Source organism: Equus asinus, chromosome X (genome assembly GCF_041296235.1).
Source record: "Equus asinus isolate D_3611 breed Donkey chromosome X, EquAss-T2T_v2, whole genome shotgun sequence".
NCBI classification, from domain to species: domain Eukaryota; kingdom Metazoa; phylum Chordata; class Mammalia; order Perissodactyla; family Equidae; genus Equus; species Equus asinus.
In genome coordinates this window covers 14,723,835-14,737,429 of record NC_091820.1, presented here as the reverse complement: position 1 = coordinate 14,737,429, position 13,595 = coordinate 14,723,835, and the positions used below count along the sequence as shown (strand labels likewise).

The 13,595-nt window shown below is 41.0% G+C and overlaps 1 protein-coding gene and 1 long non-coding RNA gene across 3 annotated transcripts in view; one reads left to right on the top strand and one right to left on the bottom strand.

Annotated features, from left to right (window-relative positions):
* Positions 1-13,595, bottom strand: part of LOC139042653 (uncharacterized) — a 44,072-nt gene that overhangs the window by 23,555 nt on the left and 6,922 nt on the right. Inside the window, exon 2 of the long non-coding RNA XR_011499625.1 lies at positions 4,987-5,037. This is a non-coding gene — a long non-coding RNA (uncharacterized lncRNA). The remainder of the gene's footprint in view (positions 1-4,986; positions 5,038-13,595) is intronic.
* The window catches only part of ADGRG2 (adhesion G protein-coupled receptor G2), a 114,056-nt gene that overhangs the window by 97,361 nt on the left and 3,100 nt on the right, over positions 1-13,595 (top strand). For both annotated transcript variants that reach the window (XM_014847893.3, XM_070502030.1), the window contains 9 exons: positions 480-602; positions 1,260-1,305; positions 1,409-1,512; positions 2,569-2,690; positions 3,817-4,085; positions 6,806-6,905; positions 7,475-7,758; positions 10,738-10,839; positions 11,816-11,968. In XM_014847893.3, coding sequence (XP_014703379.2) covers positions 480-602; positions 1,260-1,305; positions 1,409-1,512; positions 2,569-2,690; positions 3,817-4,085; positions 6,806-6,905; positions 7,475-7,758; positions 10,738-10,839; positions 11,816-11,968 — 1,303 coding nt within the window. The remainder of the gene's footprint in view (positions 1-479; positions 603-1,259; positions 1,306-1,408; positions 1,513-2,568; positions 2,691-3,816; positions 4,086-6,805; positions 6,906-7,474; positions 7,759-10,737; positions 10,840-11,815; positions 11,969-13,595) is intronic.

Sequence of the window (13,595 nt, the reverse complement as noted above, 5' to 3'; positions counted from 1 at the left end):
ATTGCAGTTTATTTTTAAACAGAACCTAATGATGCTGGTTATGATAACAATTACTGACACTTGCATAGCATTTACCAATTGTTGAGCACTATTCTAAGCACTTACAAATGTTAACTCTAATCCTCTTAACAACCCTGTGAGGGAGGAACTATTAAACTGTTATCCTCATTTACAGACGAGGACATGGAGACACAGAGAGGTTAAGTAACTTGCTCAAGGACAGACAGCTTAAATGGCTTAATGTTATGTTCCTTTTGAGATTCATGAGGGTCCTGTTGTGTCAGTCTGTGAAATTTAACTCGGTATTTAGAGCATCGTGTAGTGGAACAAGCTCTGCTCCTTGGGAAAGTCACTTTACTCCCTGACCCTCAGTTTCTGACTAGGTTGTATAAACAGTCTTTAGGGTCCCTTCTAGCTCTCAAACTCTTTGATAACATTTCTTTTTCCCCTGCCTTCTTGTTGATTCTTGGGTGTGCTAGGACCCTGCCCTGGAGAACCTCTCTCTGATCAGCTACGTCATATCCTCCAGTGTTGCGAACCTGACTGTCAAGAACTTGACAAGAAATGTAACGGTTACATTAAAGCACATCGACCCGAGCCAGGTGGGAGAGGCCAGTCTGGTCTGGACATTGACCAGAAACACCTTGTGCAAAGTATGCCTGTAAGACTTGGCCTGAAAAAGGCAGATCTAGCAGAACCTTAAATTCAGTTAGGGCAGTATGTAAGACTAGAATCATGTAGTCACTCCATTGGGTTTTAGCCTGCCTAATAATTGACCACCTAATTTCTAAGAAGGAGCAGTGCAAAAGCAAGCTCTTGTCAATTGCTGAATTTCCATGCATTTAGATCTGTGGCTGCTGCTCTGATTCTCACCTCCAAAGAGAAAATCTCTCTCAGTTCAGTTCATATTGAGCGGCATCTATGACCTCACTACTCAAAGTGTGGTCTGCAGACCCACAGCATCAGCATCACCTGGGAGCTTGCTAGAAATGCAGACTCTCAGGCCCCACCCCGGATCCACTGAATCAGAATATGCATTTTAACAAGGTCTCGGGATGATTACTATGCACGATTGCTGAGTTTAAGAAGTGCTAACCGATAGGAGACTCACTTGCTTCTAGGGACCAGTATAAAATAACTCTCCAAAAAATCAAGAGTGAGATTCTGAAATGAAAAATATCATAGTATTTTTTCCAAATTGCTTTTCAGTTTTTTCAGTTCAGCAAATTAATCATTTGTAATTTATCTTTTTACTGCAGGATGACTTAACAGTAAGATGTGTATTTTGGGATTTGGGCAGAAATGGTATGTTCCAGTTATAACTTTTTCAAAGTCTTGAGTGGATGGGGGAGGGTCATTGGTGCTGTGGCCTTGCTAATGGGACAGATATTCTTCCCAATGCCAACAGGTGGTAGAGGAGGCTGGTCATCTGATGGCTGCTCTGTCAAAGACAGGAGGCTGAATGAAACCATCTGTACCTGTAGCCACCTCACAAGCTTCGGCGTCCTATTGGTAATATTCCCGCACTACTTGGCCTTGGATTCTGGGTCTGAGGGGTAGCTGGGCATCATACCATGATATCTAATCTGATGGATGACTTTGATAGACCCACAGATATCATGATATTGTGGCAAAGTTATAAACCAATGAACTTACTCTTCTAATAAGCAAATGTACTTAAAGGAAAATATTTCAACATGGAAGTATTTTTACACATTCTATTTTTACACTTACTGTTTTCTTTTTTAAGTAGCTAGGTGGGCTAGGGAATTCAGATTAAAATGGGTAATAAAAACTGTTTAGTTTGCAATGCACTTTAAAATTTTGTAAAACACTGCATAAATGATCTTATTTAATATTCACGACAGTCCTACAAGATAGGCAGAATGGGGTGTTGTTATTGTTACTTTAATGAAGTCAGAATTAAGACTCATTTGTTAGGTAACTGTCCACAGTCATAGAACTAAGAAATGTAAGAGCCAGGAGCCAAATTCAAGTCTTTAGGCTCGTAGCCCAGTGCTTTTCTAGTGCACCATAATGCAATGATCAAGAACATGGGCTTTGGAATCAGCCAGACCTGAATTTGGATCCTGGCTTCTCCACTTCCTCGCTGTGTAACCTTGGGCAAATTACTTAACCTCTGTGGGCCTCAGTTTCATTATCTTTACATGATGATAATAATTGTGCATACCTTGTAGATTTGCTGAACAAACTATGAATGGGCACTTAGAACAGTCAATAAATATAAATCATGACCCTTTTATTTATTTAAAAATATTTGGTCTTGATGGGGCTGGCCTGGTGGTGTGGTGGTTAAGTTCGGGCGCTCCACTTCAGCAGCCTGGGGTTTGTTGGTTTGGATCCTGGGTGTGGACCTACATACTGCTCATCAAGCCATGCTGTGGTTGTGTCCCATATACAAAATATAGGAAGATTAGCACAGATGTTAGTTCAGTGACAATCTTTCTCAAGCAAAAAGAGGAAGATTGGCAATAGATGTTAGCTCAGTGATGATCTCCTCACCAAAAAAAAAAAAAAAGGTCTTGAAAGCAATATTTTATTTTTCAGGACCTATCTCGAACATCCTTGCCACCTGCTCAGATGATGGCTTTGACGTTTATCACATATATTGGTTGTGGGCTTTCATCGATTTTTCTGTCAGTTACTCTTGTAACCTACATAGCCTTTGAGTGAGTATCCACAACTGGAAACTTGGATTATGGGATGCAGTGCTCACCTCCATTGCTAAAGTGTATTGATTAAGCACACTCCTCAGCCTACCTTATCCTGTCCACCCATCTAGTGGGGCCACCTTAAAACGTCATGGGACTTTTTGATTTATGTACTTGCTTCCTTCCACTAGTCTGTGCACTCAGTGAAGGCAAGGGTTGTGTCTTACTCATCTCTGTGCTCCAGAATGATGCCTGGTACCTAGTTGACCTTGTTGGTCAAAGTAAGAATGACATTCCAAATAATAGCATCTCCTTCTTGGCCTACCAGAAGGGTCCCTTTGGTCACTTTTAGGGGAGAATTCCAACAAATTCCATTGGAAAAGGAGGAAATAGGCACTTTTACTACATTAACTAAATGAAACAATATGTATATGTAAGTTCTGGGATTTAGATTTTGGACACTGATCAGAAAATGCACAAATTTACTTTCAATGCCAAACTTAGGGTCCAGCTGTGACTACAGATCTTCTAGTGGGCCTTTGGAAATTTTAATAATGAGACTAAATTACCTAAGGCCAGCCATTACTCAGAATGATTTCACCAGATCTAATTTCACACACACATAAACATGTACATGTCATCAATTAGCTGTATTTTCCTATGGCTGTTTCATTTAGCTATAGTTTAAACTCTTCTTTCCATGATCTCATTTTAACTAAAAACATAAGATAATAGGGAAGTCTGGCTGTGTTTTAAAGATCTGAATATAGGAGCCTATTATATGAGAAGCAGCAGCAATGCTTCTCAAAGTAGCTTGGGAGAAATAGGGGTGGGTACTCAGTAGATTCCACGACAAACTATTTAAAAGGATGGGTCAACAGTCAGCATGTAAAAAGTTCCACAGAAACATAAACGAATGTCCCATACGATTATCATAGATGATTCTGTTTAGATTTCTCCTTTGTTGTTGTTAATTGTTGGTTTTGATGTCCTCCCACACAATACACACATGCACTCAAAGAAAGGAAGTTTATGCATGTAGATGTTTAACAAAGAATATCACTAAATTGCTTAGAACTCAGATATGCTCACAGAAGGGTTGGCAGAATGTGATGCTAATTCTTCTCTTGTCCTTTCCTTTTAGAAAGATCCGGAGGGATTACCCTTCCAAAATCCTCATTCAGCTGTGTGCAGCTCTGCTCCTGCTGAACCTGGTGTTCCTCTTGGACTCGTGGATTGCTCTGTATGACATGCGAGGCCTCTGCATCTCAGTGGCTGTATTTCTGCATTATTTTCTCTTGGTTTCATTCACATGGATGGGACTGGAAGCATTCCATATGTACCTGGCCCTTGTCAAAGTGTTTAATACTTACATCCGAAAATACATCCTTAAATTCTGCATTGTCGGTTGGGGTATGTATAATTTTGCTTGCACATTGCCTGGGCTTTCTCTGCTTTTTCTCCAGTGTTTTGGTTTTTAATCAGGTAGAGACAACGATGAAGCAGGTCACACTTGGTGGGTTTCTAAAACAGCTCTATTCTTCTTACGTGTTGCACTTCCCAAAGAGCAACCTTGTCAAGTCTCTTTCTAGAACACCTGTATATTTCCCCTGGATTGGTTATGAACATAAAACCCTTTGAGGTTGGGGCTATGAATCTTCTTTGTATCTCCAGCAATTAGAATTGGGGCCGGTACACAGAAAGGTGCTAAATGAATTGAAAAATTTAGCTTGGTGATAATGAGGCCAAACTCTCAGTCCCCGAGCTCCCAGCTAGCCTCCCTCTGTTCTGTACCTCCCAGATATCACACACATATGACAGAATGCTCAGAAAGGCAAAGTGAGAGAATGTACAGATAAAACCTAATTAACTTCATCATCACACTGGCACAATATTTCAGAGCATGCCACCTGTGGGCGGTGGGTCACAAAGTTTTAGACTCTCCAAAGATCTTGAAGGTTTCTTCATTCAACTCCCCAATTGTAGGAGCCTCCTCGACTTGATTTATCCTTGACTAAAGATAATCTAACCTCTGCTTGAACACTTCTTTTATTGAGGAGCTCATTACCTTTGTTGAAAAACAAAATTCAACTGAGTAAATTTTAAAGATCTTATTGACTTTATTCAGCAATTCATGAATTGGGCAGCATCCAATCTAGCAGACAGAAAGGAGCTCTGAGGAGCTGTACAAAGTGAAAGACTTTTATAGGCAAAAGGGAGCAGGAACAAGGAAGTTATACTAGCAAAAAACTGGGCCGGTTATTGCAAGGTCACCTTCCTTTAGGGGACAGCAGGGATCTATCAGGTGGATTACCTCATAGTGACGATCAGACGATTCCTGATTGGCTGGTTTAAGATTCCATTTCTGAAAGAGATGAAAATGTAACTTAGTCTTGGTTTGGTGATGTGGAGCTTGGTAAGCCACTCCATTTGGGGCCAGTTGTCTTGTGTTTGATACCTTACAAAGCAGCCAATAACCACTTTCTAAAGCTCTACAGTTCTGTTTTTCCAATAAGTTCATTTGGCTCCCTGGTGGCACTTAATCAGGGTCTTGGTTTTGCTCTCTCAAGCAAAAAAATAATAAGCTGATAACCTCTTCTGCCAGAGTCCTTTAGATTTTCCACAAGTAATATTTAACATTATGTATGATGCCCTATTTTTCAATGCATTTTCACACAAGTAACTCCGTGAATGACAAGCCAGTAAGGTTAGCAAGGCAGTTATTGCTAACATCAGGTAAAGAAACCAGCTCAAAGTGATGACGTGATTTATCCCAATTTACACAGCTTCAAGAACAGCCGAGCCTGGCTGTCTGATTTCTTATGCATATCCCTTTCACTATATGACAGCCACCATTCCTCCCAGGCTCCCTCCTCTTCTTCAGGCTAAATATTTCTTTCACATATTCCCTACACAACAGGATTGCAGACCCTTTGTTACCCTTGTTACCCTCCTGTCATTATATTTTTGTGAAGAATAACGGAATACCACCTTTCCAGAAAGATAAGTCACTTCTTCCCAGAAAAATAAGTCACTGCTTCTGACACTGGGTACAGATTCTATCTTTTTTGTAGATGCCTGAAAGGTTGGACTCCCATGTCAAGGACAAAATCCACACTTCCAATATTTTAGTTTTTGGAAAGTGTCTCACTTAGGAAGTCATATGCCAGTGTCTCCAAAAGGTACAAATATAAAAGAATTAAATGAAATATTATGTTAGATCGTACCAGGCACCTCAACCTCTCTGTGAGAAGGAATTGTTTTTTATTTACCACAGCCTTGAGACTGGATGTCAGGGTGGTCTCTGTGTATAGTGTGTGGTGTCAGCGTGGGGTGGGGGGAGGTGATGGGGTGGAGGGATGAGAAGGATGCCTTCCCAGCCATTTTAAGCTGGGAGGAGCCTTCCCATTGTGTTTCCTCTTAGCAGAAGTGCCCACGGGCCCTTGAAAGAGCTAGCATAGTGGCAGTCACCACCCCCAAATCAACCAGGTCAGGCTCCTCAGTCCATCAATGGGTTCCAGATAGTCAATTGAGGACTTTTGGTTCATAATGAAAGATTGATAACCCTAGTATGTTGACTATTTGGTTTACAGTTTGGAGTCCTTCACTTTGCCTGCCACTTGACTCTTAAAATTACATTCCAGATGTGTATAAGTTAAGGGTAACACTAGCTGCTGTAGCAGACAAACCCTGAAATCTCAGGAGAAGATAATTCCTCACTCATGCACAATCCAGTTAGTAGAAACAGAGGGGTCTTTGGTCTTGCAGTTATTGAGGATCCAAGCTGCTAGAGACTCTGCCTCAAGACAGGGCTTCCAAGGTTGCCCTGAATTTGGGAGAAAAGAGAGTAGAGGATCTCACAGGAGGTTTTTATGGGACAGGCCTAGAGGTGGAGCCAATCACTTCTGGCTCCACCATATCTCATTGGCCAAGAAGTCATGTAGCCACACATACCTAGCTGCAAGGGAGGCTGGGAGATGTCTAGCCATGTGCCAAGAAGGAAAAGAAATTGGGTTTGCTGAACAGCTCACCAGTCTCTGCTACTAGAATGAAATAGAACGTGATCTCTATTCTTTCTTCTCACCACCTTTGGTTATTAGAACTGTGTGTGACCAGTGTTTCCCATCTTCCAGGGGTACCAGCTGTGGTTGTGACCATTGTCCTGATTATATCCCCAGATAACTATGGGCTTGGATCCTATGGGAAATTCCCCAATGGCTCGCCCGATGACTTGTGAGTACAAAGCCCCCAAGGGAATGTTAAGTGAACTGGAAAACAAAATTCTCCAAGAAAGTGGAGGATCTAATCAGCATATCAACTCCAGCTCTCATCCTAATAAAATCCAGGAACATTTACAGCTGGCTTCACAGTTATATATGTAATGAGATAAGCTAGTTGGAAATGTTGTGCTACTACTTAAGTATTCAAGAAACAAGTTAGAAAGAAGTATTTCGAAAATACTTTCATAAGTCTCTAATAAAAATGAAATACCAGCTACATTATATTAGTAAAGATTCATGGAATAGAGTAACTAGGAGTTCAAGGGGGTAAAATCCTGAATATTTTCAAAGAATATTTTTTAAATACCTTCAATCACCAAGTGTCCTAAAATAAACTAACTCTCTTCGATTTTTTTCCTAGAGCTATAAATGGTTCTGGAAAACAGTGGCTTTATCTTTTTTTCTCTTTTGTACTTGTAGGAAATATTTCAGTAAAGTGATATAGATTTTCATTGTATCGTTTTGAACCATATTTCAGCGTTGTAATATGTTTTCCCCTGTTTTCTGCCCCCCAAATTCCAGTTGCTGGATCAACAGCAATGCTGTATTCTATATTACGGTTGTAGGATATTTCTGTGTGATATTTTTGCTGAACGTCAGCATGTTCATTGTGGTCCTGGTTCAGCTCTGTCGAATTAAAAAGAAGAAGCAGTTGGGAGCTCAGCGAAAAACCAGTATTCAAGACCTCAGAAGCGTTGCTGGCCTTACGTTTTTACTGGGAATTACTTGGGGTTTTGCCTTCTTTGCCTGGGGACCAGTTAACGTCACCTTCATGTATCTCTTTGCCATCTTTAACACCTTACAAGGTAAGCTGTACAGCACACTGAATGATGCCAGTTGAACTTAAAAATATCGCTACTAAAAGTTATCTGCAAAGTGGCTTATTTAGTAGTTTAAGATATATGCACTGAAAAACAGATTTATCTTTGAGAAGGGGTGTTTTGAGATCCTTGGAAGAAAGGCATCCACTAAATTCAAGAAGTGATACTTTTTTCTTCCTATCCATCATTATCTCCTTGGAGAGAACATATTGAAGGGAACCTGCCAGGAGCTCTTTCTGGGAGAGTCAATTACTCTTCCTTCACTTGGTTCCTCACCTTCTGTATTTTTTCACTTTTTACTGAAGTAGAACATGCATACAGAAAAGTGTACATACCATAAATGTCCCTGTGAGGTCTCACCACTCGGACCTAGTAGCTCTGTGTTTCAGTTGAAGACAATGATAAATGTCAAGTCAATAGACAGACCCAAGTGGCAGCAGCCTGGCCCAGTGGCTAATCCTGACAAGTTGGTCTGCTGGGACATGCAGCAGGAAAGGGGCAGGCTCTGTGTGTCGCCCTCTGCTTCTGCACTTCCCATTGTTAATAAAGTCCAGCTGCAAGTCATTTAGGAATCCTCTTGGTATTCTTTAGAAAAGCAAATTACTAGTTCTTTTAGCACAGTGTTATAAAACTTGTCAGCTGTGATTAATTTTTGTGTGTGTGAGGAAGATTGGCCCTGAGCTAACATCTGTGCCAATCTTCCTCTCTTTTGTATGTGGGACGCCACCACAGCATGGGTTGATGAGCGGTGTGTAGGTCCACACCCAGGATCTGAACCCTTGAACCCCAGGCCGCCGAAGCAGAGCATGTGAACCTAACCACTAGGACACCAGGCTGACCCAGCTGTGATTAATTTTTGTTTTTGAGAAAGATTAGCCCTGAGTTAACATCTGCCACCAATCCTCCTCTTTTTGCTGAGGAAGATTGGCCTTGAGCTAACATGTGTGCCCACCCTCCTCTATTTTATATGTTGGACACCTGCCACAGCATGCCTTGATAAGCAGTGCATAGGTCCATGCCTGGGATCTCAACTGGTGAACCCTGGGCCACTGAAGCTGAGTGCACAAACTTAACCTCTACACCACCGAGCTGGCCCCAAGTGATTTTTTTTTTTTTTTGAGGAAGATTAGCCCTGAGCTAACCACTGCCAGTCCTCCTCTTTTTGCTGAGGAAACCTGGCCCTGAGCTAACATCCGTGCCCATCTTCCTCTACTTTTTTTATATGTGGGACCCCTACCACAGCCTGGCATGCCAAGTGGTGCCATGTCCGCACCTGGGATTGGAACCGGCAAACCCCGGGCCGCTGAGAAGTGGAACGTGCGAACTTAACCACTGCGCCACCGGGCCGGCCCCCCCAAGTGATTAATTTTTAATGGAAGTACTTTGACATTAGAAGCTGAACAGGCTAATAGGTTTACATTACAATAACAGTTCATGTCCCTTGGTTTCCTTTTATTTCAAATCCTCGTTGGGATGCCTTTTAATTGCATTCTCATCTGCTTGTTTTCATTTTTTCCATTTGCTGTTAGCTTCCATAGCATCCTCCTGTAGGTAGGTCAAGGAATAGATCATGTTGCTGGTTTTCAAAGAAACTCCAACCTGAGATGGAATTGAAATGCCTAATTTGGCTATCAGTTCTTATTTGGAGGAAGCCAGTTAATATGCTTGTTGGTTACATACAGTTGTTCATTTTTACCTACAATTGGTATATCCAGGTGTTATACTACTATTAAAGAGAAAAGTTTTATTTGCCAACAGTGTCCTGTGAAAGTAAGAGACACTTTAAGAGAAAAAAATACCTGCCCAAATCACACTAATCCTAAACAGGAAAGCAAGGTACCTACTCTCACATATTTCGTGTGGAAACTGAACCTGCCTCTTTCTCTTCCTTTCCCCAGAATGTCTTCTCATTAGAATATGAATGGATAGAAGGAGTGTATTGCTTCAGTTATAAAAGGAGACAATGCCTAATTCACAGGGCTTTGTGGGTGATTAAAGGAGACAGGTGTGCAGGTTCTGATTTGGGACTTGGGAACCCCATTTTCATCTCACTCATACACGTTGTTTCTCCCCTAATGCAACCGAGGGTAGCCACCCAGGGTGGCAAATGAACAAAGGTGTACAGTAGTCAAGATATCAGTCCTTGGGATGGGAATGGGTACCCGACTAGAAGCAAACCTGATATTTTAAAATGAAGATTTTAAAGTAGATAGGTTGGGGGTTGGGGAGAGGGAGAACTCAGAATTCATCCATTCATTCAGCAAATATTTATTGGCAAAAACCTTGAGGAGTGTTAGCAATGGGGCTGTGTGGGAGCCCTGTGCCTGCCTGACCTGGACAGAGGTAGGTGGCAGGCGAAGCCTGAGGGCCGCTTCAAGTCTGTAGTGTTGCCCTCTTCTTGGCCTGGATGCCAGTGGAGAATTTCCTTGAGCAGGTTAGAGGGAAAGTGGAAGGCAGACAAGGAGTGACTGCAGTGCCCCAGGCTAGGGAAGGAGAAGGGAAGGCTCAGGCAAGGGACAAGGCTGTGGGCTGGAGAGGAGTAGTGAGGGATGAGGGATGTGAGACTAACAGAGGAGATGGCAACTGACAAAACTTGGAAATTGATTATAAATACAGATGGGTGGACAGGTAGAAGCCTAGGTACCAGCTGGCATCCTGGGTGGATGGCTTGTACTTCCAAAGATAGGGAAAGCTAAGGACAAGATGTGAGAGGAGAGACAGTGAGTTTAATTTTGGAAATATGGAGTAATCATTCCTTTCATAAGTATTTTTTATCTTACAAAAAGAGTCCTTCTAGGGTGCCTTTCAGTAGCAAATTTTCCCAGGGCTTTGGACTTTTTTTCAATTTGCAAAATTTCACTTTGCCTATAGCTGCCAAAGATATTATCTTTTGTGCAAAGCAAACTCAAGACATTCAAGTCTCAGTTTGGAATTCATTGTGTTATGGGTTTTTTTCCCCTATAGGATTTTTCATATTCATCTTTTACTGTGTAGCAAAAGAGAACGTCAGAAAGCAATGGAGGCGGTATCTTTGTTGTGGAAAGTTACGGCTGGCTGAAAATTCTGGTAAAGATTTACCTTTTTCTCCTTCTCTTAAATCTTGAGGAAAACATTGTATAAGTTAAGATCCAAAGTAATCAGTGCCAAAGAGCTATCAGATCTGGAAATCAATGAACGGAACCTGCCCAACAGAAAATTTCGGTTATGAACACTAGGGAAAAAACCTAGTGAATTAAAAAATAATTACTCATCTCTGGGAACTTAGTGAGCAATAGAATTAATGGGCTGGCTGCTTCTTGAATGAGGCAACAGTGAAATTTTTAGAATTTATTTCCTTTTGAGCTCGTTTTCCATTTACCCAAAGTAATTCTTAATATTTACCTTCATAACTTTTTAAGTCTTGACTCAACCTTTTCTCCACAGGTCTTGGTTGTAAGTTGCTTAATTTGTTACTGGGCCAGGCTTTGTATATAAGCTTTAGCATACATTTGGTTGTTTTGAAGTTTTTTTCCAGGTATGTCCTACTGAGTTGTAGAGCAAATAGCTCATTTTTAAGAAAATAAGAAAAATGAAGTGCTGTTTGAAAACCTAAATTCTTTTTGTATGAATACAACCTTTGCAGTATTTCAAAGATCTGGTTGCATAAGATCTGTACTCAGAAAATGGCAGTATATATAGTTCAATCATTTGCTTGGATTTAAGAACCATTAGTCATCACAACACAGTCGATTTGTCTTCTTGTGAAGACAGTCCTTGGCTCTGAAGTACTACCTAATTCAGTGGATATTTATAGACACAATCAAATTAGCTTGGCCTTTAGTTCCAAGAGAATATAGGTAACTTTTAAGCAGGCAATCATTTAAAGGAAAAATGTATATGGTCATAAATGAAAATACATTTTATCACACCCACTTGTGAGATGCGTGATTTCTCTGTAAGATCTGGAAGTGAGAGATCAGTTGCTAGAGGGGGTCACACTCTGTCTCTTGTATTTGAGCTTCAACATTCCCCTTGTTTTCCTGTAATGCTTATTCTGCTGTAGACTGGAGTAAAACTGCTACTAATGGTTTAAAGAAGCAGACTGTAAACCAAGGAGTGTCCAGCTCTTCAAATTCCTTACAGTCGAACAGCAACTCCACCCACTCCACCACGCTGCTAGTGAATAACGACTGCTCAGGACTCTCGAGCGGGAATGGTATGTCTCAATATAGGATTTCTCAAGCTAGTTTTATCCTTTAATGGCATTTTTGCTAAGCAGAGTGAATAATTACATATATGACTAGTGGATCAAAATGTGGTTCCCTTATAAAAGAGAAAGTTTATTAATCCAAATTGATTCATTTTAGAGCAAATACCAGAACAATTGTTTTGTTTTCTTTTTTTAAGATTTTGTTTTTCATGATGGGAATGGATGATGACCTAAAAGTTTTAACGCTGCAAATCCTGATTTAAGTATTGCCCAAGGACTTCAGTGCTGTGCTATTTCTGTGCAAGCAGTGCCTAAAATAGCTGATAAGACTATATGGATTTTTAGTACATCTATACTCATACACATCTTCAACACTTTTAAACCTTCCTATTTTTTGCCTGTCACGTTTGTTCATTCTTTTCCACACTGTGGCTGCCTTGTGACAGTGCCCAAATCCCCATGGATATATAAAATACTGAATGATGAATTGTGACCAGTATTGGTGACCATATATGTCACCAATATATGAACAGATTATTGCTGCCACACCTCCTTTACTCACTAATTCTGACATTTCTAGCTAAAACTTCCAGTATGTTTTCTTTCATAAGACTGGGGCTGTTCATGCCTCATAAAAGCTTATCTATTTCTATCTTCTTAATATATCTTTTGCATTTTTATAAAAACTTAAATTCTGCTAGTATACTTTCTCCTTCCCTGGAGAATTTGCCTTTATTCATTATTTGAGGATATTAGTTATTTTCATGACAAATTCAAATAAATTTGTGAGAAGGTTCATACACCTGCCAGATAGTTTTCCAACCGCCCAAAGATGGGAGGTCCTGTTGGTTTGCATAGACTTTTAAAATACAACAGGATGCCTCTAAATCAAGGTTTCTCAACCTCGGCACAATTGACATCTGGGGCTAGATAACTCTTTGTTGTGGGGGCTGTCCTGTGCATTTGGTGATGTTTAGCAATATCCTTGGTCTCCACCCACCATATACCAGTAGCACCCACCCATTCACCCTCAGTTATGACAACCAAAAATGTCTTCAGACATTGCAAAATGTCCCCTGGGGGGTAAAATTGCCCCCTTCCCCTTTGTTGAGAACCACTGCTGTATGAGAAACAGCTGCCATGTGGCCTTAGCTCTTTACTATAGATACTAGAGGGAGAGCTCTGGGTTCTGTGCCAAATGGCTATATCAGGAATGACTCAATGTAGGTAAACAGAGTAGAGGCAGTGGCAGTCAAGGCTAGTTAATAAGTTAGTGTGAGAAAGTAAGTTCAAAGTAGGGAAATCAGAGGTGTGAGGTAAGTCATCAAGAAGCCTCAGAATCACAACATATCAGTAAAGCCTACCGGCTTGGATAAAAGTGTTTGGGGCTCTTACAGCCAGATTTTTCCATATTCTAGAAAGAACTCAAAGATGAAGGCTCACTTGCCTAGCCTATCAATATGCTGCCATCCTTTGGACAGTCAGATTTGACGGAAGCAGCACATTTTGCACAGGTGTTTGACATGGCTGATTTGACACAGCTATTTTTGATGGCTGGCAGTGGGGGTGGGGGTGCATTTGAGGCCACCAAAATGGCCAAGTGTTTAATGCCATGTACCAGAGGCGTCAGACA